Source organism: Hibiscus syriacus, unplaced genomic scaffold (genome assembly GCF_006381635.1).
Source record: "Hibiscus syriacus cultivar Baekdansim isolate YM2019G1 unplaced genomic scaffold, ASM638163v2 tig00112124_pilon, whole genome shotgun sequence".
Taxonomy (NCBI): Eukaryota; Viridiplantae; Streptophyta; class Magnoliopsida; order Malvales; family Malvaceae; genus Hibiscus; species Hibiscus syriacus.
Window position 1 is genome coordinate 396,162 of NW_024063258.1, and position 25,052 is coordinate 421,213.

The 25,052-nt window shown below is 36.9% G+C and overlaps 1 protein-coding gene across 1 annotated transcript; it reads left to right on the forward strand.

Moving 5' to 3' along the window:
- Positions 1 to 11,308: 11,308 nt before the first annotated feature.
- On the forward strand, positions 11,309 to 12,334 carry LOC120174809. Its single transcript, XM_039181551.1, has 3 exons — positions 11,309 to 11,636; positions 11,776 to 12,090; positions 12,174 to 12,334. Exons 1-3 carry the CDS (start codon positions 11,309 to 11,311, stop codon positions 12,332 to 12,334), a joined length of 804 nt encoding a protein of 267 aa, XP_039037482.1.
- The last annotated feature ends 12,718 nt before the right edge of the window (positions 12,335 to 25,052 follow it).

Genomic DNA, 25,052 nt, shown 5'->3' on the forward strand with positions numbered 1-25,052 from the left:
CACGTCCTTCCCTTTAGCTCCTGTATGTGTTACGGTATGGTTAGCGATGTCCCTTCTTGAACGTTCCTCCATAGAAATCTGAATGCATCCCCGCTATCTATCTCTAGGATTACTCTATTTTCTGTATTTCATGCATGTGTCCAGGGCCGTGGTAGGGTTTTCGGGGGCCATGTACAAATTCGTATAAAGGGGCCCCTATTTTCTAGATATATTCGATTTCGGGGCAATAATAGTGGCGTTTTCTTGACAAACGCCGTAATAAATCCATCTATAATAACGTTTTATCAATAAAGCCGTAATAATAGTGGCGTTTTTTAAAAAAAACGTCGCAATAGGTCCATCTATAGTGACGTTTAGTGGTAAAATGCCACTATATTTTTTTGGGGCCCATTTTTTGGGGGGCCCTGCGCGGTCGCGCAGTTTGCGCCCCCCAGCCACGACCCTGCATGTGTCAAGCCTTCAAATATTCCCCAGAGCTCCGCTTTTATTACGGTGCATATCCCTATTGCTTTAGAGAATCCTAATATCCATTCTCCATTACTATCCTTGAGAACTCCACAAGATGTGTATCCATTCGTTGAGTCCCTTTCCAGATCTGTGTTGACTTTAATCTATCCGAATGGTGGAGCTTCCCAACATGATACTTTGTGTTTAACCTCAGTTCTGACTGTTGTCAAAGTTGATTCTCTCACTCGTATGCCTTCAACTTGCAATCATTTTTCATACTAATAAACTGTTATTCGTTTATCCTCTATGGGTCAAATACTCGTTGATTCTTATGTTTCGATATCGCCCATAGTATCGAACTAAAGAGAAGGTCCCAATATGTAGCCTCTACTGCGAAGTGTTCTGGCTTCACAAGATTGGTTAGCACTCATTCTTTTAAGTTCATCCTGAGGAATCTGATCAGTTTCTTCCAAATGTCGATTGCTATCAGACACTCTCTAAACAGGTGGTCTATTGTCTCCTTTCTTGACCCGCAGATTCCATATTTGTCATTTGTCTTTTTATTCTTTCACTATTTTTCATAATCTTCTCGCATGCAACTACCCATAGAAAAATCTTAACACGTTGTATTCCATTAAACTGAGCAATAGCTTTTCATAATTTTTCACATGTTTTGACCGGTTACCTGCTTGAAACTCGTAGGATGATCTAATGGTAAATTATTGGTTAGGGTTCCATTTCTATCTTGGGTAATATATCATCTACACTTGTTTAGGAGTCATCGTTGCCATGAGTCTATGAATGATAGTTTAATGTCAAAATGGGTTGATTTTTGTCCACTTCAGCAGCCATGCTCATCGACCATGTCTTCTACTATCGTTATAGGTAAAGTCAATTACATCTCTTGATTTATGACGTGTTATTTTAAAGGTCCAACGTCTCCAAGCCAGGGGTCTCTCCAAAATCTATACCGTTGCCATTCTCGATCGACCAAACCAAATTGACGAGAACATCACTATTAGTTGTCATGCAAAATTATTAGTTGTCATGCAACTAATAATAGTTGTATAATGCATAATAATGGTTCATAATGCATTGTAAGTTGCCAACAATAATTGTTCATAGGTGGCATTAATAATGGATGAAAAGTGACATGGTAAAATCTCACATTTAGTCATTGTAATTTAGGGTATTTTCAAGATTAGTCCTTAAAGCTTCTACTATAAATACCCTAGCTCATTTAGCTTAAAAACCATCCCAAAGCATTCTAGCTTTCTTCCAATACTAGAGAGAATTTAAAGAGTTTCTTGAGAGTTGTTTTCTCTTTTTTATCAAGAGAGAATTATCATTGTTTTCTCCTTGGTAGATTGAGAGAAGTTGTAATTCTTATTTTCTCATAGTGAAATTCTTCTACCGTTGCCCGTGGTTTTTACCCTATAATATTTAGGGGTTTTCCACGTAAATTTTGTGTCTATTTTATCTTTATATTTTATTTTCTCAAATTATCAGTTGCGATTTTGCTCTATTCGATAGCCATCTTCCGCAACAATTGGTATCAGAGCCAGATTTGAGTGTGTAATATCTGCTTATTGTCTTTGTGGTTGCCACCAAAAGATGGATCATCCAACATAAGAAAGTAAGAAGGTATTACCCATTCTTTGAAGGTTCCAGAGAACTATTCACGATAGTGAAATAGTAGGAGCTATCTAGAAGCTATGACAATGAAATTTGATATTGAAAAGTTCAATGGGAGAAATTTCTCATTGTGGAAATTGAAGATGAAGGCCATCCTGAGGAAAGACAGTTGTCTAGCAGCTATCAGCGAAAGGCCAGTAGATTTCACAGACGACAACAAATGGATCAAAATGGACGTGAATACTATGACAAACTTTCATATAGCATTAGCAGATGAAGTATTATCAAGCATCGAGGAGAAGAAGACAACTAAGGAGATATGAGATCATCTCACGAAATTGTACGAGGCCACATCATTGCATAATAAAAGTTTCCTTAAGAGGAAATTGTACACTCTCCGGATGTCAGAATCTACTTCAGTGATGGAGCACTTAAACACATTGAACACTTTATTTTCTCAGCTTTCATCCTTAAGCTGTAAAATAGTAGAACAAGAATGTGTTGAACTTCTACTTCAAAGTCTACCGGATTCGTATGATCAACTCATCATCAACTTGATAAACAATAATGTCAACAGTCTAGTCTTCGATGACGTTGCAGTTGTTGTTCTACAAGAAGAAAATCGGCGCAAGAACAAGGAAGACAGACAAGTAAATCTGCAACAAGCAGAAGCGTTGACAACGATAAGAGGTAGATCAACAGAACGTGGCCAAAGCAGTAGTCACAAACATGGTAGATCGAAGTCAAGAAGCAAGAAGAATTTAAAGTGCTACAACTGTGGAAAGAAGGGTCACTTGAAGAAGGATATTTGGAGTCTAAATAAAAACTCCAATCCACAAGGCAATACTTCAAACACTTCAGATGATGGAGATGCTCTATGTTGTGAAGCGTCAACCACCGTGGAAGGTAGAAAGAGATATGCAGACATATAACTCATTGATTCGAGAGCAACATATCACATGACCTCAAGAAGAGAATGGTTCCATCATTATGAACCTGTCTTAGGAGGATCTATGTATAGTTGCAATGATCATGCCTTAGAGATCATTGGTGTGGGAACCATCAAATTGAAGAAGTATGATGGAACAATTAAAGTTGTTCGAGATGTGCGGCACGTGAAAGGCCTGAAGAAAAAATTATTATCCTACAGATTGTTGGATAATAATGCAAGTAAGATTAAACAGAAATGAATCATGAAGGTGTTCCGTGGAGCGCTTGTGGTGCTGAAAGGTGAAAAGATAGCTGCAAACTTGTACATGCTGAAAGGAGAAACTTTGCTAGATGCAGAAGCCTCTGTTGCCTCATGTAGTTCAGATTCTGTATGCTATGGCATCAAAAACTTGGACACATGTCAGAACAAGGAATAAAAGTCCTTGTGGAGAAAAAGCTACTTCCAGGCTTAACAAAGGTATCACTTCCTTTGTGTGAGCATTGCATAACAAGTAAGCAGCACCGGTTGAAATTCAACACGTCAAATTCTAGAGCCAAAAGTGTTCTAGAATTGGTTCACTCTAATGTATGGAAAACACCAGTTACATCCCTAGGCGGAGCAAAATACTTTGTCTCATTTATTGATGACTACTCCAGGAGATGTTGGGTGTACCCTATTAAGAAGAAGTCAGATGTGTTTTCCACTTTCAAAAACTTCAAAGCGCGTGTGGAACTTGATTCTAGAAATAAGATCAAGTGTTTCAGAACAGATAATGGAGGAGAATACACAAGTGATGAATTTGATGACTTTTGCAAGAAAGAATGCATCAAAAGACAGTTCACAGTGGCAAACACTCCTTAACAAAATGGAGTGGCAGAGCGGATGAACAGAACCTTGTTAGAAAGAACAAGAGTAATGTTGAGGGATTCAAGCCTAGAAAAATCATTTTGGGCAAAAGCAGTCAATACCGCCTGTTATTTGGTGAATCGAGCTCCATCAACTGCAATAGAGCTGAAGACACCAATGGAGATGTGGACTGGTAAACCAGTTGATTATTCAAACCTCCATGTATTTGGAAGTATTGTGTACGTGATGTACAACGCCCAAGAAATTTCAAAGTTGGATCCAAAATCCAGGAAATGTAAATTCTTGGGGTATGCTGATGGAGTAAAGGGGTATCGCTTGTGGGATCCCACTGCCCGTAAAGTGATCATTAGTAGGGATGTTATCTTTGTAGAATATAAGCTACAAAGAAAAGAAGATGATGATAGCGCTGAAAAGTCAGAGACTACACAGATACATGTGGAAAAGGAGTTTGAACAAGGAGATTCTTCTAAAGCAGAACCAGCACATGATGAACAAGAACCATAGAGTTCTGAAGTTCCAACAACTAGTCAATCAGATCGTGTGATAAGACGTCCCAATTGGCACTCAGATTATGTTATAGAAGGTAATATTGCATACTGCTTTTTAACAGAGGATAGTGAGCCATCAACATACCAGGAGGCAATAAACAACTCATATGCTTCACTGTGGATGATGGTGATGCAAGAAGAAATTGAAGCCCTTAATAAAAATAATACATGGGACCTTATGCCACTACCACAAGGAAGGAAGCCAATTGGTATCAAATGGGTCTTCAAAATCAAGCGAAATGGTGACGATCAAGTTGAGAGGTATCGTGCAAGACTGGTGGTCAAAGGATATACTCAAAAAGAAGGTACTGATTTCAATGAAATATTTTCTCCTATGGTTCGACTAACAACAATTCAAGTAGTTTTGGCAATATGTGCTATATTAAACTTACATCTAGAGTATCTAGATGTTAAAACAACTTTTCTTCATGGAAATCTTGAAGAAGAGATTTACATGCTCAAGCCTGAAGGTTTTGAAGAAAAAGAAAAGAAGAACTTGGTTTACAGGTTGAACAAATCTCTGTACGGTCTAAAGCAGGCGCCGAGGTGTTGGTATAAGAGATTTGATTCCTTCATTATGTGCCTTGGATACAACAAACTTAATGCAGACCCTTGTGCTTATTTCAAGAGGTCTGGTGATAACGATTTTTTTATATTGCTGTTGTATGTGGATGACATGTTGGTTGCAGGACCCAACAAAGATCATAGTGAAGAATTGAAGGCATAACTGGCTAGGGAATTTGAAATGAAGGACTTGGGATCAACAAACAAGATTCTAAGGATGTAAATTCACCGAGACAGAAGTAATAGAAAGATTTGGCTTTCACAAAAGAATTACTTAAAGAAGATCTTGTCACGATTCAACATGCAAGATTGTAAGCCAATTTCTACCCCTCTTCCTATTAACTTCAAATTATCCTCCAGTATGAGTTCTAGCAGTGAAGAAGAGAGAATGGAGATGTCTCGAGTACCGTATGCATCGGCAGTAGAAAGTTTAATGTTTGCTATGATATGCACAAGACCAGACATTGCACAAGCAGTGGGAGTGGTTAGTCGGTACATGACAAATCTAGGCAAAGAGCATTGGAATACAGTAAAGAGGATTCTAAGATACATCAAAGGGACCTCAAATGTTGCATTATGTTACAGAGGATCAAATTTACTTATCAATGGGTATGTTGATTCTGACTATGCAGGGGATTTTGATAAAAGCAAATCTACTACAGGATATGTGTTTAAAGTTGATGGTGAAGGTGCAAGCTGGGTTTCAAAATTGCAGTCAGTTGTGGCTACATCCACAACAAAGCAGAATATGTAGTAGCTACACAAGCCAGTAAAGAAGCAATTTGGTTGAAGATGCTATTGGAGGAGCTTTGGCACAATCAAGAGTATGCCTCTCTGTTTTGTGACAGTCAAAGCGCCTTGTATTTAGCAAGGAATCCAGTATTTCATTCAAGGACAAACCACATACGAGTTCAGTACCATTTCATTCGTGAAAAGGTGGAATAAGGGACGGTAGATATGCAGAAGATCCATACTAAAGACAACATAGCATATTTCATGACGAAGGTGATCAATACCGATAAATTTACTTGGTGTCGATCCTCTTGTTTCCTGTCAGAGACGTAAGCAACATGATGATACAAGGTAGAAAGAATGGTGTGAAGATATGATTGTTCCAATCAAATCTTCAAGTGGGAGATTATTAGTTGTCATGCAAAATTATTAGTTGTCATGCAACTAATAATAGTTGTATAATGCATAATAATGGTTCATAATGCATTGTAAGTTAGCAACAATAATGGTTTATAGGTGGTACTAATAATGGATGAAAAGTGACATGACAAAATCTCACATTTAGTCATTGTAATTTAGGGTATTTTCAAGATTAGTCCTTAAAGCTTCTACTATAAATACCCTAGCTCATTTAGCTTAAAAACTATCCCAAAGCATTCTAGCTTTCTTCTAATACTAGAGAGAATTTAAAGAGTTTCTTGAGAGTTGTTTTCTCCTTTTTATCAAGAGAGAATTATCATTGTTTTCTCCTTGGTAGATTGAGAGAAGTTGTAATTCTTATTTTCTCATAGTGAAATTCTTCTACCGTTACCCGTGGTTTTTACCCTATATATTTAGGGGTTTTCCACGTAAATTTTGTGTTTATTTTATCTTCATATTTTATTTTCTCAAATTATCAGTTGCGATTTTGCTCTATTTGATAGCCGTCTTCCGCAACAATCACTCCACACTAGGCTTACTCCATTCCAAAGTCGTATATAATTCTGTCGAGAAATATCCTCTGGTGTGGTACGTTCCATTTGTATTTATTTCTTAGCATCTGTGTCCAAAGTTGGTTTGATTGCGTTACTAGATTGAAGGCAACCTTCACCAAGAAAACATCATTTTGTTTCTCTAATATCTTGAATCCTAGTCCTTGTTTTATCGGGATACAGATTGTATCCTAATTGACCAGACTTATTCCTCTTCTCACTTCAGATTTTCCCAGATAAAGTTCTTAATTATCTTTTCAATTTCGTGATAGGTATCTTTCGGCAGTATAGTTGACTGCATCGAATAAAAGGGAATACTGCTAGTATCGATTTAGCTAGTGTAATTCGGTCTGCAAGAGATAAACTCTTTGTCATCCATCTGACAAGCCTGTCCTAACTTTTCGTATGATATGTTGGTATGTCACTTTTATGACTCAACTATGCAATAGAGGTACCCAAGATATCGCCCAAATCCTAGACTTTGGTGTTATAATACATCTCGTTTAATGTTGTCCTGTAGTGGTCATTAACATTTCTCGAGTAAAAAATATTTGTTTTATCAATGTGTTATGATGGAAGGGAGATTAGGGTTTGATCAGAAGGAATTGGGGATTACTCGAGGAAGGAAAATGGGAAAATCGACTGAAATTGGACAAATGAAAGGGAATTAGGGATTGAGATGTTACCTGAGAGATTTAGGGTTGAGTCAACGAAAAGAATGGGGTTGGGTGGACTGCAGGAGCAGGCTGATATTATTAATCCTTAGCCAAATGGGCCCAGTCAATTAATGACCCAAAACAGAAGAAGTTGAGGGAAATATGCCAGTACGTGAGCCCACTTGGAGATACCCTGTGATTCAACAAATGAGTAGTTAGTTTGTTAGATTTGCTGGCAGAATTACAGCTACAGGTACTTGTGAATATATAAGTTGTACCTGAAATCCAAGGAAAATCATGAATGAAATCTCTCATTTTCTTTACAACAACCCTAAGACACAATAAATTGGTAATCAGAGCTAAGTTTTATTATCCAAAATCTATTTTTCACGCTGGGAAAGACAAAAAAGATGCAAAAGAATGGAACCATTGAAGTAACGAAATAAGCAGTAGAAGTGAAGGAAGAGACCTTACCATCAACAGCAGTAGAAGTTGGAGGGAATGATACAAACCTTGGAGGATGGGATGACGAAGAACAGAGGCTATTTGTAGAGAATCCTACAGCTGGTCAATCAGGTAGCTGAGGAAAAAGACTCACCTCAGTCAGCAAGAAGTCAACCATCAACAGTTGAAAAGCAAAACAAAGGTGAAGGTAAACAACCATGTTTGATTACGGTTCTTAGTGAGCATGAGAAATATTCTTTTCAACCTAATGAACCATGAATATTAGCTGCTAAACCTGTGGGGTTTACTGGTACTCTACCTCTGAATCAGACATTGCAGGAAGAAAATGTTAGGGGCAGTTCTAGTGAGGCTAAAACGGATAGTAAAGGGTTAATTACGAGTTTAGGGCCTATTTTACCTCATCCTAAATTAGAGCTGCAGATGTTTGATGGCAGTAATCCTAGAGGATGGGTTAGAAAATGCCAAAAATATTTTAATCTCTTGGGAGTTCCTGAGGAACAAAAACTGGATGTGGCTGCAATGTATTTAATGGGAAAGGCTGAGACTTGGTTTGATGGTTATATTATGCAGAAGCATAGTGACTTGGCATGAATTTGAGGCTGATTTGTGTCATAGATTTTGTGACAGAAATTATTCAGATATCATTGAAGAATTTAATAAGTTAATGCAGAAGGGTAGTGTAGAAGAGTATCAAGAAAAGTTTGAGGAGTTAAAACCCTATTTACTACAACATTATATGCATTTAGGGGAGGATTATTTTGTTTCTAGTTCTATTAGTGGTTTGAAGGATGAATTAAAACATAAGGTGAAAGTATTGGAGCCTAGAAATTTGTCTGAAGCTTACAGGCAGGCCAAACTTTATGAGTTGGCTAATGAGATAGAAGGAAATAAGTCTAAATTTCCTCAAAAAAAATTCCTTATACTTTTGCAAGTAGTCAACCAAGCAGTGGGACTATGGGTTTTCAGCCTAAGACAATTCCTCCTAATACTAATACCAAGCAGACTTTATTGGAATATAGAAGAGCAAATAATTTATGTTTTAAATGTAGGGACAAATTTGCTCCTGGACATCAGTGCAAGGTTAGACAGTTGAACAGTATGGAAGAAGAAGAAGACTCTACTGATCAGGAATTGACAGAAGAAGAAATTGTAGAAGGGAATGATGTAGCCAAAGAAGCCTTGGAAATTTCTATCAATGCTATTACAGGGAATGTAGGGCACACTACCTTAAGAATTCAAGGGTTTATTAGAGGGAAACCACTTAATGTGCTGATTGATAGTGGCAGCACCCATAGTTTTGTGACACCTAAGTGGGCCAAAGAAGGAGTAGAACTAGTTCAAACTCAACCATTAGTTATTACAGTAGCTAATGGAGAAAAATTGTTCAGTACTGCCAGAAGCAATAAGGTGACTTGGAAGATGCAGGGCTATGAATTTCAGCATGATTTCAGAGTTTTGTCCTTAGGGGGCAGTAATATGGTACTGGGGGTGGACTGGATGAAAGATTTTAGCCCTATAATGATGGATTTTAAGGCCAAAACAATTAGTTTTGAAAAGGATGGACAGACTGTTCTAATTTGAGGGACTAAAAAATTACCACTACTCATACCAATTTCAGGAGAAAATTTTCAGAAGTTAGTTGCAAAAGATACTGAAGTGAATGGAGAAATTTATTTGTTGAATGCTGAAGTGGAGGAAAGCATAATTCCTCTATCTTTACAAGATTTATTATAAGAGTTTAAGTAAGTGTTTGAGGAACCTGAAGGAATGCCTCCTAGCAGAAAACATGATCATGCTATTGTTCTTAAACAGGGAACACAACCAGTCAATCTAAGACCCTATAGATTTGCTCATCATCACAAGACTGAAGTGGAAAAACAGATTGCTCATATGTTATCCTCATCTATCATGCAAGTAAGTAAGAGTCCTTTTTCTTCTCTTTGTTTACTTATTAGAAAAAAGGATGGAACTTGGAGGTTTTGTGTGGACTATAGGCAACTTAACTCTTATACAGTTAATAATAAATTCCCTATTCCTATAGTAGAAGACTTATTAGATGAATTGCAAAGAGCTACATTTTTTTCCAAGATTGATTTGAGATCTGGTTATTGGAAAATTAGAATTAAAGATGAGGATGTGCATAAAACTACTTTTAGAACTCATCAAGGGCATTATGAATTTAAAGTTATGCCTTTTGGCCTTATTAATTCCCCAGCTACTTTTCAAGCTTTGATGAATGACTTTTTTGCAGCATATTTGAGGAGGTTTGTTCTTGTGTTTTTTGATGATATTCTGATTTACAGCCATAGTATGGAAAAACATAAAAAACATTTAAGAGTGGTGCTGGAAATTCTGTTGAAAAACAAGTTGTATGCCAAAAAGAGTAAATATTTTTTGCCAACAACAAGTAGAGTATTTGGGACATTTAATTTCAGCTAAAGGGTAGCAACTGATCCTGGAAAAATAAAGGCTATGTAACAGTGGCCTTTACCTAAAAATCTGAAAGCTTTGAGAGGATTTTTGGGTTTGACAAGGGTATTATAAAAGTTTATCAAGGGGTATGGAGAATTGAGTAAACCTTTGACCAATATGTTGAAGAAGGGTGGATTTCATTGGTCTACAGAAGCTAAATTAGCATTTGAAAAATTAAAAAGGGTTATGTGTGAAGCTCCAGTTTTGGCTTTACCCAATTTTGACCATAATTTTTTTTGGAAACTGATGCTAGTTCCAAAGGAATTGGGGCTGTTTTGTCTCAAGGAAGAAGGCCTATTGCTTATTTAAGTAAGGCTTTGGGACCAAAGCATGCAGCCTTTCCATCTATGAAAAGGAATACTTGGCTATCCTAATGGCAGTATCACACTGGAGACATTATTTAGAGAGTGGTTCATTTGTTATTAAAACAGATCATGAGCTTCTAAAACACTTATTAGAGCAAAAGCTGACTACCACTATTAAGAAGAAAGGTCTTACTAAGTTATTGGGGTTGGATTATACAATTCAGTTCAGGAAAGGCAAAACAAACAAGGTGGCAGATGTACTTTCTAGACAGCAAATGGATTCTGGTGAGTTTTTGCAAATGGGGGTTACTGTATTGTTCCTACTTGGATGCAAGATATTGAGCAGAGTTATGAAGGAGACCTATTAGATCAAGAGAAACTTCCTATTTTAATTATTCAACCTGACAAGAGTGAGGATTGTAAGAGAATGAAAGGAGTGCTATACTTTAAAGACAGAGTTTATGTGGGCAGCAAGGGAGATCTAAGGCAGAAAATTATTATGGCTTCCCATGATTCACCACAAGGGGGTCATTCAGGCATTCAAGCTACTTATCAGAGGATTAAAGATTATTTTTTTTGGCCAAAGATGAAGCTTATGATTCAGGAACATATACAATAATGTGAGGTATGTCAGAGAACTAAAAGTGAGCACATTTCCAAGCCAGGGCTACTACAACCTATTCCAATTCCACACAATGCTTGGGAGGTTATAACAATGGACTTTATTGAAGGGTTTCCACCTTCAGCAAAACACAACTGTATTTTGGTGGTGATTGATAAATTTACTAAGTATGCTCATTTTATGCCATTGTCACATCCCTACACAGTGGTGCAAGTGGCTAAGATATATTTGGATCAGGTTTATAAGCTTCATGGTCCTCCAAAGGTATCTATTTCTGATAGAGACAAGTCTTTCACTAGTCTATTCTGGCAGGAGTTACTTAAGCAATTGGGGACAACTACACTTTTCAGTACTGCCTATCATCCAGAGCCAGATGGGCAAACTGAGAGACTCAACCAATGCTTAGAACAGTATCTCAGAAGTATGTGTTTTTTAAAACTACATTGGTCTAAGGGATAGCCCAGGCAGAGTGGTGGTATAATACTAATTACCACTTGCTATTAAAATGACCCCATTTGAAGCCTTATATGGTTATAAGGCTCCTGTGTTAAACTGGTCAGGGGATTCTAGAGTGGATGTAGTTCAAACTATGATGCAAGACAGAGAGCAATTTAATGCTTTACTACGTGAACAACTCATGCAAGCCAGTAATAGAATGAAGCAGATTATTGATAAACATCGTACAGAAAGGGATTTTAAGGTGGGAGAGGAAGTTTACCTAAAATTACAGCCTTACAGACAGACATCACTTGCTCTAAGGAGAAACCTGAAGCTTGCTGCTCGATATTTCGGTCCCTATAAAATACAAAAAAATTGGTCAGGTTGCATATCGACTGGAATTGCCACCAGAGTCAAAATTGCATCCAGTGTTTCATGTTAGCTTGTTGAAAAAGAAATTAGGAAACAAGGACTTATCTCGCTGAATTCTCCAGAAACGTCTTCTGATGGGCAATTGAAGATTTACCCATCCGTCTTGAATTCACGAGAGATTACCAGACAAAAGAGCGAGTCATGCAGTTCCTTATACAATGGATAAATATGAGACCAGACGATGCCACTTGGGAAGACTACACGGTGTTGAAGAATCAGTTTCCTAATTTCGATCATTGGGGACAATGATCATCTGGTGGAGGGGGTATTGTTATGATGGAAAGGAGATTAGGGTTTGATCAGAAGGAATTAGGGATTACTCGAGGAAGGCAAATGGGGAAAAATCAGCTAAAATTGGAAAAAGGGAAACAAGCTAGCACGTGAGCCCACTTGGAGATACCCTGTGATTCAGCAAATGAGTAGTTAGTTTGTTAGATTTGCTGGCAAATTACTGGCAGAATTACAGCTGTAGGTACTTGTGAATATATAAGTTGTACCTGAAATCCAGGAAAATCATGAATGAAATAACGTTTGTATCTCTCTATCTTCTTTTTTCTTCTTCTTTCTGAAATCTCTCATTTTCTTTACAACAACCCTAAGACACAACACAATGCTAACCTTCTGCTAGAGGTTAGACATTATTTATCTAGGAAGTCTCGAATAGTGCTTGCATGTTGTTCTGTTGTTTCTGAAAAGATCTTCATATCATCGGCAAAAAGGAGGTACGAGATTTTTGGTCCACTGTGAGCTAGACGAATTGGTTTACATTCTTTGTTATCGATGCTCCTTTAGCACAAAAAGATAAGGGAAGATAGGGTCTCCCTGTCAAATACCTAACCTCTCAATGGTTTGAAATATTATGATAATGTCCAATTCCATAGTACCTATGTCGATACTGTGGTTACGCATTTCATAATTAACTATCGTAGATTTTTTGGTACTCCAATGTCTAGTAGGGTATCATTGATGAATGACTATTCGAGGTGATCATATTTTTTTAGGTCAATCTTGATATCCATGTAACCTTTCCTATTTTTCTTTAATCACGTGGAATTCATCACTTCTTGTGCGATGATAATGTTCTCCGTGATCGACCTTATGAGAAAAATGCTTGTTTGATTCTGTGATACCCAATGTGGCATAAATGGATTTAGTTTGTTTACTATCAGTTTTGTCATAATTTTGTATAGAATAGAGCATAGACTAATCGGTCTAAATTGTATAATTAATTTCAGAGCTTTAATCTTTGGTATGAGCACTATTAGTATTTTATTCAGGCTTTCGTTGTAGGTTCCTCCTACGAATGTTTCCTTAACAAATCTTCATACGCTATAACCAATCATTGACCAATTCCATTGGTAAAAGAGCATATGGTGTTGCGGAATATGACTATCGGATAGAGTAAAATAGCAACTGATAATTTGAGAAAATAAAAATAAAAATAAAGAAGACATAAATTTTACGTGAAAAAACCCTAAATAATATAGGGTAAAAACCACAGGCAACGGTAGAAGAATTTTACTAAGAGAAAATAGGAATTACAACTTCTCTCAATCTAACAAGGAGAAAACAATGATAATTCTCTCTTGATAAAAAGGAGAAAACAACTCTCAAGAAAACTCTCTAAGTTCTCTAGTATTGGGAGAAAACTAGAATGATTTGGGATGGTTTTGAAGCTAAATGGATTAGGGTATTTATAGTTGAAGCTAAATGAGTTAGGGTATTTATAGTTGAATCTAAATGGTTAGGGTATTTATAATTGAATCTTAAGAACTAATCTTATAAATATCCTAAAATCCAAGGACTAATTTTTCAATTTTCCCATGCCAAAGAAGCTAAATGAGTTAGGGTATTTATAGTTGAATCTAAATGTTTAGGGTATTTATAATTGAATCTTAAGAACTAATCTTATAAATATCCTAAAATCCAAGGACTAATTTTTCAATTTTCCCGTGCCAAAAGTCATAAAAAACTGCTACCTAATTTTGACAATTTAGCAGCCCATGTTGCTACATTTAGCCGCCCATGTTGCCAATATTTTTTGACTTTCAACAATCACACACTTGAAGATTTGATTGGAACAATCATATATTCACACCATTTTTTCTACCTTGTTCCTTCATGTTGCTTACGTTTCTGACAGGCCACATCAAGTAAATTTATCAACATTGATTGCATTCGTCATGAAATGCTATGTTGTCTATTACCTCCTCTTATGTTGATGGCTCACTGTCCTATGTTAAAAGGAAATATGCAATATTACCTTCTATAACATAATCCGAGTACCAATTGGGACGTCTTCTCACACGATCTGATTGATGAGTTGTTGGAGATTCAGAACTCTCTGGTTCTTGTCCATCATGTGATGTACTGCAGAAGAATCTCCTTGTTCAAACTTATTTTCAACATGTATCTGTGTAGTCTCTGACTTTTCAGCGCTATCATCGTCTTCTTTTCTTTGTAGTTTATCTTATGAAAATATAACACCCCTGCTGATGTTCACTTTGCAGGCAGTGGGATCCCACAAACGATACCCCTTTACATCATCAGCATACCCCAAGAATTTGCATTTCTTGGATTTTGGATCCAACTTTGAAATTTCTTGGGAGTTGTACATCACATACACAATACTTACGAATACATGGAGATTTGAATAATCAGATGGTTTACCAGTCCACATCTCCATTGGTGTCTTCAGCTCTATTGTAGTTGATGGAGCTTGATTCACCAAATAACAAGCGGTATTGATGGTTCTGTCCAAAATGATTTTTCTAGGCCCGCAGCCCTCAACATTGCTCTTATTCTTTCTAACAAGGTTTCGTTCATCCGCTCTGCCACTCCATTTTGTTGAGGAGTGTTCTCCACTGTGAACTGTCTTTTGATGTCTTCTTTCCTGCAAAAGTCATCAAATTCTTCACTTGTGTATTCTCTTCCATTATTTGTTCTGAAAACTTGATCTTATTTCCAGAATCAAGTTCCACCCGCGCTTTGAAGTTTTTGAAAGTGGAAAACACATCTGACTTATTCTTAATAGGGTACACCCAACATCCCATGGAGTAGTAATCAATAAATAAGACAAAATATTTTACTCCGCCTAGGGATGTAACTGGTGCTTGCCATACGTCAGAGTGAACCAATTCTAGAACAATTTTGCCTCTAGAATTTGATGTATTGAATTTCAACCGGTGCTTCTTACTTGTTATGCAATGCTCACACAAAGTAAGTGATACTTTTGTTAAGCTTGAAAGTAGCTTTTTCTCCACAAGGACTTTCATTCCTTGTTCTGACATGTGTCCAAGTTTCTGATGTCATAGCACTGCAGAATCTGAACTACATGAGACAACAGAGGCTTCTGCTTCTAGCAAGTCTCTCCCTTCAACATGTACAAGTTTGATGCTACCTTTACACCTTTCATCACCACAAGCGCTCCAGGGAACACCTTCATGATTCTTTTCGTATTTCAATCTTACTTACATTATTATCCAACAATCTGTAGATAATAAATTTTTCTTCAGGCCTTTCATGTGCCGCACCTCTCAAACAATTTTAATTGTTCCATCATACATCTTCAATTTGATGGTTCCCACATCAACGATCTCTAAGGCATGATCATTGTAACTATACACAGATCCTCCTGAGACAGGTTCATAATGATAGAACCATTCTCTTCTTGAGGTCATGTGATATGTTGCTCCCGAATCAATGAGTCATATATTTGCAAATCTCTTTCTACCTTCCACGGTGGTTGACGATTCACAACATAGAGCATCTCCATCATCTGAAGTGTTTGCGGTATTGTCTTGTGGATTTGAGTTTTTACTTAGGCTCAAACAATCCTTCTTCAAGTGACCATTGTTTCCACAGTTGTAGCACTTTAAATTCTTCTTGCTTTTCGACTTTGATCTACCATGTTTGTGACTGCTTTTTTGGCCACGTGCTGTTGATCTCCCTCTCATCGTTGTCAACGCTTCTGCTTGTTACAGATTTACTTGTTTGTCTTCCTTGTTCTTGCGCTGATTTTCTTCTTATAGAACAGTAACTGCAACGTCATCGAAGACTAGACTGGTGACATTACAGTTTGTCAAGATGATGATGAGCTGATCATACGAATCAGGTAGACTTTAAAGTAGAAGTTCAACACGTTCTTGTTCTCCTATTGTACATCTTAAGGATGTAAGCTGAGAAAATAAAGTGTTCAGTGTGTTTAAGTGCTCCGTCACTAAAGTAGATTCTGGCATCGGATAGTGTACAATTTCCTCTTAAGGAAAATTTTATTTGCAACGTTGTAGCCTCGTACAGTTTGGTGAGATGATCTCATATCTCTTTAGTTATCTTTTTCTCCTCGATGCTTGACAATACTTCATTTGCTAATGCTAGATGAAATTTGCCATAGCATTCCCGTCCATTTTGATCATTTGTTGTCAAATGTGAAATCTACCGGCCTTTCACCGATAGCTGCTAGACAACCGTCTTTCCTCATGATGGCTTTCATCTTCAATTTCCACAATGAGAAATTTCTCCCATTGAACTTTTCAATATCAAATTTCGTTGACATAGCTTCTATTAAGGATAGCTCTCACTATTTCACTATCGTGAATAGTTCTCTGGAACCTTCAAAGAATGTGTAATACCTTCTTACTTTCTTATGTTGGAGGATCCACCTTTTGGTGGCAACCACAAAGACAATAAGTAGATATTACACACTCTAATCTGGCTCTTGATACCAATTATTGCAGAATACGGCTATCGGATAGAGCAAAATAGCAATTGATAATTTGAGAAAATAAAAATGAAAATAAAGAAGACACAAATTTTACGTGGAAACCCCCTAAATAATATAGGGTAAAAATCACGGGCAACGATAGAAGAATTTTACTAAGAGAAAATAAGAATTACAACTTCTCTCGATCTAACAAAGAGAAAACAATGATAATTCTCTATTGATAAAAAGGAGAAAACAACTCTCAAGAAAACTCTCTAAATTCTTTAGTATTGGGAGAAAGCTAGAATGATTTGGGATGGTTTTGAAGCTAAATGAGTTAGGGTATTTATATTTGAAGCTAAATGGGTTAGGTATTTATAGTTGAAGCTTAAAGACTAATCTTATAAATACTTTAAAGTCCAGGGACTAATTTAAATTTTTCCATGCCAAAAGTCATCAAAATCTGCTGCCTAATTTTTACAATTTAGCCGCCATGTTGCCAATATTTTTTTGACTTTCAACATATGGAACCCGTCCACTCCCGATGCTTTTAATGACGCCATGTCAAAAATCACTTGTTTGATTTCCTCATTGGTGATAGGTCGTGAGATTTCTTCCTGAAAATTCGTTTGATTAGTGGAAAAGTAGTTACAAATGTGGTACATATGTTGGTTGTTTACCGTGCTTGTGAACAAATCTTTGTAAAATTTGACAGTCATGCTTCGGAATTGATCTTGGTCGGAACACCAGCTTCCATCTTGGAGTTTAAGGCTCTTAGCATAGTTCATTCTTCGGCGTTGCATGGTACATGTATGGAAGAACTTAGTGTTCTTATCTCCATGGGTTACCAATTGTTTTCTGGATTTCTGTAGCCATAGACTCTCCTCTTACATGGGAACTTCATGTAATACGTTCGTAGTTCTGCATCTAGTTGAGTTAATCGAATCGAGTGGTCCCTCCTTAGAACTTTATCGATTCCTTTTATTCAAGCAATCAATTATTTTTCCGTACTCTTTTAAGTCTAAGAACGGATGTGTTTCAGCTACTGACTTTAATCTTGAACGCCTCTATGTTTTTTAGGATATCATGTTCATCATCCCATGATTCACGCACTAGTGAAGTAAATTTTGGGTAATCATGCGAAGTGATAATGAACCTGAAAGGTCTGTCCGAGGTGCTACTACTCAGTTTCGGTGCGTGAAATAGCAGTGGGTAATAGTCGGATCCTATTCAATCTAAGTGTGAAAAGAGGGATAAAGGATAAAGAGAAGCCTATTCTTCATTGAAAAGGCATCGATTTAGTCGCTTTAAGATATCTCCATGTTTCCATGTAAATGTTGATCCAATTTATTATACTCCCATGAGTCCGGTTTTGAAAATAAAATCTTAGAATCTATTGCTGACACCATTTCCTCCATTTGAGCCTCCTTTCTTTCTTTTTCTTATGGTGGTATTAAAACTAGCATACACGACTGTGAAGAAGAGCCTTCTAGAGCTTCCATCTTCCCGTACACGTCCATGCATGAATATTGGTGAGATGCTAAGAATTTCCACCTGTGTAAACTGTTCCCATAGTACATAGATTCCTCCACTAAAGCCATTAGCCTCCAATCCAAAGCAATTCGGGTATCCAAATTTCGAAATTATTCCGTCTGCTTTAATCCTACTGATTCTAGTTTCAAAGATGGTTGCCACCTTTGGATTGTGTTGTCGACAAAATTCTTTAAAATATCTCTTGAATGAAGGGCTGACTACCCCTTGGCAATTTCAAAATAGGAACTTGATCGTTACAACGTTAAGATAGTAACGATTCACCTCAACTTGTTCGATGCGATGTCTGTGGCCTTTTGGACCTGGACATCAACTAACTCTTCCTGGTTCTCCATGTTTTGGGTGCCTGTTTTTGGCAATACATGACTGCTCGATCTTGTTCCTAAGCTTCCATCATGCCTATCATGTGGCAATGATTCACTTGGGTCTTTAATGAAGCTCGTGTTCTTGATCTATTGCCCCAAAGATTTTATCCAATCGAAAAGGGCAACTTGAGTGTAGTAATTTATATCATTCGGTTTCTTTGTCTTTTCTCTTTATTGATTGCAACAAATAGGTCGTTCCATTGTTTAGTGTGTAATAAATATTATTTTTAGGGTAAAATATACAAATAGTATCCTAATTTTAGGGCATTATTTGTTGAGTCTTTTAACTATTAAAAGTAATAAAATGTTTCTTAACTATATGGTGTTGTTTTGTCAAGTCTCTCAACTATTAAAAGTTAAAAAATAGTCACTTGATTATTCATATATTACGAACTCATCTTTTTATGTTAAAAGTTAACAATCGTCTGAGGTGAACGTTAACATGTTAATTGAGATATGATAAAATCTAATCCATAACTGTTTCAGTTGTATAGTCATTTGAGATTCTATGATCATATTTTATCATATTCTAGTCAACAACTTAAGATCCACCAGAGTTGACCTTTACTAAGCTCTTCTCTACATTGGGCATTATGCATCAATTCACTTGTTTTTTTCTCTCTCAGCAATAACATTTTATTATAAAAGAAAATAAACGAATCAGGTCACCTTATACCTCGTTGCAAATCAGGTCCCCTCTAATTAGAAGGGGAAAAGAGCGAACCAAATTTACAACACCAAAACACCTAGAAATGCCACTCAATACAAATCTTCCAAGACTCTCAAGGAAGTTACGAGTAAAAGACCCCACACGTTAGTACATACATGAACCCACTATTCAGCTAACAAAATCCTACGGATCCACCCTTTAGATACCCAAACAGCACGATAAAACAATCAAATAATCATCTGATTCTTCAGACCATATACTCAAAATTTTCAGGGCCTTGAAACTGAATACCGAATTCTTTACCTAATTTTAGAGTTTTTTTTTGCTTATCTAATTAAGGGCAGTCTAACTTGCATATCTGAGTCTAGCAAAGACCTCTCTTCCAGTTCTAAGGTCTCCAAAGTTTTTTTATCTTCTTTTATTAGCTTGAGACATTTTTTTCTTACTGATATTGATAAGGCTCTATTTTGGATCGTCTCTAAAGATTCGAATTTTTTGTTTTTCTAACAATGACTTGAAAATGTAACAATCTAAACTGATTGGGCCTAAAGTGTCAATTGGACTACTGAGGCAACCCTTGATTTTCAAAATTTGTTCATTTTCTTTTCGAAACATACACATGGTATCAAATTGACAGTTATAAAAATATTTTATAAACCAGAGCTCTGTGACACATATTTTAAATCAAAATAGTGCATCTTGAGGTTTACAAATCCAATACATAAGTAAGGTTCTATGAATACACATGCCCACTAAAGCTATAGTACAGTACTCTGAAGGAGATGTTGGAAGTCCTACTGCGACGATGCTCCATGAATGACTCAAGCTAAATACTTGCGAATGAAAAACATCCGAACGCTGAGCGTACTAAGCCCAACAGTATAATCGCTAATATAGAGTAGCATTATGAATCTCATAAACATAAGCATGCTAAAGACATGATACTAAGAAGTAGGTACATGTATGATCCTAGTCAAGTGCTACCTACTTAAGGTTTAATAGTTCTACCTCTTTAGTGTAAGTGTCACGCTTCCCTTAGTCTCAGCTAAGGGCCTCTCCATGAGAAAAAGTATCACTAAGACACCAACTACAATCACAACAACAAGTAAGCATCATGGTGTAGTTTGAGGTAACTTTAGCATCACAGAGCTCACACCCATATTTGGTTACTAGAGGTACCTTGGGTAAGCCTGGGTCACATAACATCAGCATCTCACAAGTACCCTAGGCGAGGTTTGGGTCAAATAGCATCGGTACCTCATAGGCTAGTCTACTCCTCTAGAGTACTTAGGTCGTGTTCGGGTCACATAGCAACAACACAACATCCAATAAGCATCTGAAGTGCCCTCACACTTATTTGGATATATCCAGATATTATATACACACAAGACGGTCGTCATACTACTAAAGTAACTCGGATGTCTTTGTTGTTTCTCGAGCGTCAAACAGGCTAATCTTATGGAATCTTGCCTCATGACAATATATCATTATCATTACATTATTATCTCACCTTTATTACCAATCTCTTCTAAGAGCTATTGTCTTAATACACACACATCAACCAATGCCACGCAATGATAGCCAAGGTAGTTCAACTACTCGCTAACGAACTTATCAAAGTCAGGCGAGGTCATCCCCTCACTCGATGTTATCTTACCCGTTCTCTCATCTTGAACGTTATGCAAGAGCTTATTAGTCTTTAGTGTTCATGCCCTTAAGGCCGTTATACTCACCTCTATACTTTGTTATCAATACTAACCCAACCCTAACTTGGGTTAGTTAAATGATATCGACTCTAGTCACTTCATCATATTTTTCATCGGTCCACCCTTGATTTGGTAGGGTAAATAGCTCATCTTTGATATAGGTGTTCACGTGGTACTCGATTTCCTCTATTTCACCATTATAAACTACTCGCTAACGAACTTATCAAAGTCAGGCGAGGTCATCCCCTCACTCGATGTTATCTTACCGTTCTCTCATCTTGAACGTTATGCAAGAGCTTATTAGTCTTTTAGTGTTTCATGCCCTTAAGGCCGTTAATACTCACCTCTATGTACTTTGTTTATCAATACTAACCCAACCCTAACTTGGGTTAGTTAAATGATATCGACTCTCTAGTCACTTTCATCATATTTTTCATCGGTCCACCCTTGATTTGGTAGGGTAAATAGCTCATCTTTGATTATAGGTGTTCACGTGGTACTCGATTTCCTCTATTTCACCATTATACGTCATTCACCATTACACGTACTGATGTGTCTTTCAAAATGATCCATCATTCGCGATTACTCGTTACGTGTTCGATTGAAGCTACTGAAATTATTACGTCTATATGGTTACTTTGGTTGTAACCCACTTCTAAACATGTTCCTAGACACCTTTTACCATTTAAGTCCCTCACAGACTAAGTCCCACTATTATGGGTCATCCTTAGCTTCTAAGGTTCTTAACGAGGTCAAAACTAACAATCCAAAGTGGATAGTATCGATGCTCTAAGGTCAAGTATAGATACCCCTCTAAGTATCGGTACAAAAAATGACTTATGTTGCAAAAATATGGCCCATTATAGATACTTTATACCTTGAGTATCAATACTGTAGGGGCAGTATCGATACTCTCCCCAGCAGTATCGATACTCCCAGCTAGAAATCCCTAAAATTCGTACCAAATCATCCAGTATTGATACTGTTCATCCAATACTGATACTCGAACACATAAATGTCTTATTTAAGCTCGGGAAACACCTAAAAATCATCCCAAATGTCTTACTTTGGTTCTTAATCATGTGCCAAAGCTTTAAAAAGTTATTTAGGGTCTTAAAATGGCATAAAAACAACTTCTTTACATCTAACACGTTAATTAATCGTGAAATTAAGTATAAACCGTAAAATACTCAAATACAAAAATCTTAGCAATTCTTCATATTTGTGAAAGCCTTGACACTCCAAATGATTAGAAATACACTACTTTGGTTAAAGAATCCTGAAATGAAGCTCCTTTAGCTTGGAATCACTCTCCACCAAGACTTGAACGATAAAACCCCCACTTTTTTAGTAAGCAAAGAACTCAAGGCTTTGAATCATTAAAATTATGTTGTTGGAGGGATTATGGACGAATTTGAAGTATGAAAGAGACTCAAGAACTTACCTTTGAGCTAGAAACTTTGAGAGGAAAAAATGCTAGAAGGAAATGGGTAAGATGAAGTGAAGAGAAGAAGATGGAATGAGATATAAAAGTCTTCATCTTTTTAAAAAGGTGGAATGGTACATTTGGTCCTTCCTCATCTTTATACAATTCAAAAACCTCATTTTTATGGCTAATTGGGCTCAATTCCAACCCAATGAAAGTTACACTCAACCCAACAACTTAAATTATGAATTCCACGAAGTCCTCTTACCTCTCGAGTAAACCCGAAACTATTAGCCTAAAATTTAGGGTGTTACCAAATATATATGTTGCTTAGCCACCTCGAATTGTATCATTGTGTCAACCCTTAAAACCTCCTCTAATATACTAAGATCATTGTTTTGGATATCCAAAATTTCCTCCCATGAAGCAGAACTCGCAAGCCTATCCTCCATTTAGACACCTTAAATATCAATATTTGATCCACATCATGTCTCAAACTTTTTGATAATTCCTGATTCTTGAAGCCCATATGTTGCACATCCTGTAATTCTTGCCTAGATCTCGAATTTGATAATATCTCATCCGCTATTTGATCGGTATTTGACCCAATCAATTTGATTTGATTATTTACCTCCACCTTTAAATCCCTTGCAGACTTCATGAGACTCAAAGTCTTTAGCTCTCTATCCCATAACTTTGTAGCAAGGTAAAATATTCATGTCATGGACCGCTAACACTCCCATAAATTGCTTCATCATTCTCAGACCCATGCGTTAAAGGACTGTAGCTTTCTCCATGCAGAATTTTATCATTAATGCTTACCTCGGGTATGCAACTATATGTTGAAACGACCATTGTTACCCTTTCGTTTATCTCAACTATAGTGGAACCATGGACTCAGTCACAATTTGGCGGTTCATCTCCAGAAGTGTGGAATCTACATCATCAATGCTCTTAGCTTCTTTATCCGGAGACACGTTGGCCATTGCTTCATGAACAACCGGAGAGGAAGCAACCTCCATACCCTTCATCGACGACGGTTCTTTCCAAATGAAGTCTGGGAAGAAGCAAGGTTCGAATTCAGATCACAAACTCAAAACAACCAATCCTCCACTCTTAACTTAAAACTCTCTTTCTCTCGGGTTTGAAAATCTGTTACAATTTGGAACAAGTCTGTCAAACGAACCGGGATTCTCAGTTCTATCATCTAAAGCAACGAGTTCTCCCAATTTCCTTACAATGTTTCGAAAGGTTATACGATTCCACACAAACGGTGGGATCTCTTCACACGAGAGCCAAGCACTTCGATTATTACACTGCATCATTTAAGGTCTAATTTCGACCTTCTCAAAACACTTATCCAATGCACATTTTTGGTTGTTTTAGTACTCTATCTCTACTCTCTTCTTCTTCAAAGATGATAAGGACTGCAAACCCATTTAATATCATAATAGCCGGACCTAAAATACCTTCATTGTGCATCCAAAATGCCAAATATTTTATCTTCATGAACTTTTTACACCAACCTACAAGGCTGTCTTTAAGAACCAAAAGTTTTTCCTCGTCAATGGAACCTTCAATGAAAGACTCAAAATGATGGTCAACCTCTCTCCTTCTCTTAACCTCTGAAGGCTGAGAATCAATTAATTTCTTTCTCCAGAACGCGTCTTGAATTTGAAATCTGGTCATGAAAACCCAAACTTTATTGCCTTGTTTAAAAAAGCCATCGAGACTGTTAATAGCTCTTCTCACTTCCTCTATACTAATAAAATGGACAAAATTGAACCTGCTACCCCTAGGATGGCAATTTAACCTAAATCCAACGGTTTCGATTCAACCCGATCCGATAAAGTTAGATTTTATTTTTAAAAAAATTAGGTTTAGATCAGGTCGATTTGGATTTTTTAATAGGCGAGGTGAGGTCGGGCTGAGTTCGGGTGGAGGGTGAGACTTTGACCCGATATGAGGATAATAGTGTAATTTATTTATGAAAAATTATTATTATTTTAATTAAGTCCTTATTTTATACCGGATCGGATCGGCTCAAATCGAATTTATACTCTAAAACTTTAGGTCAGGTCAAAGTCAAGAGGAGGATGTTAGCAAAAAAAACCCGACCCACTCTATCCCTAACTATCCCCTTGCTTTTCATTTTGGGAATGAAAGAACAGATAACCTCACCATATTTGTCGTAGGTAAGCCAAAGCCTTTTGAAATGAAGGGATTCTGGGAGATTGAAGACAATCTACGTGACACATTTCCCCATTGCAAACCTTCTCTCCTTCGCCATACAACCACTGTTTCTACATGTGTGTGTATATATATATATATATATATATGAATGTGTGTACGTCTGTTTGTAAATATCATATTTCCTTGAAGTTTGAAAATTTGGAGATCTGTGTACGAATGTGCTCTCTAATAAGGAGCCTATAGAAAATTCTTTTTTCTGGCCATAAATTATCTCCATCATATAGAATATTTATTGCCAACATTTCGACCCATAATGAGCCTACCTACTATCACCAAGCTATAAAATATCTCGAA

Excerpts from the sequence above, each read along its gene's own strand:
- LOC120174809 (XM_039181551.1), top strand. The coding sequence starts at position 11,309 with ATGGACTTTATTGAAGGGTTTCCACCTTCAGCAAAACACAACTGTATT. Across the intron at positions 11,637-11,775 it reads CTTAGAACAGTATCTCAGAA|GGGATTCTAGAGTGGATGTA; the intron begins GTATGTGTTTTT and ends TAAACTGGTCAG. Across the intron at positions 12,091-12,173 it reads AATTGCATCCAGTGTTTCAT|ATTTACCCATCCGTCTTGAA; the intron begins GTTAGCTTGTTG and ends GGGCAATTGAAG.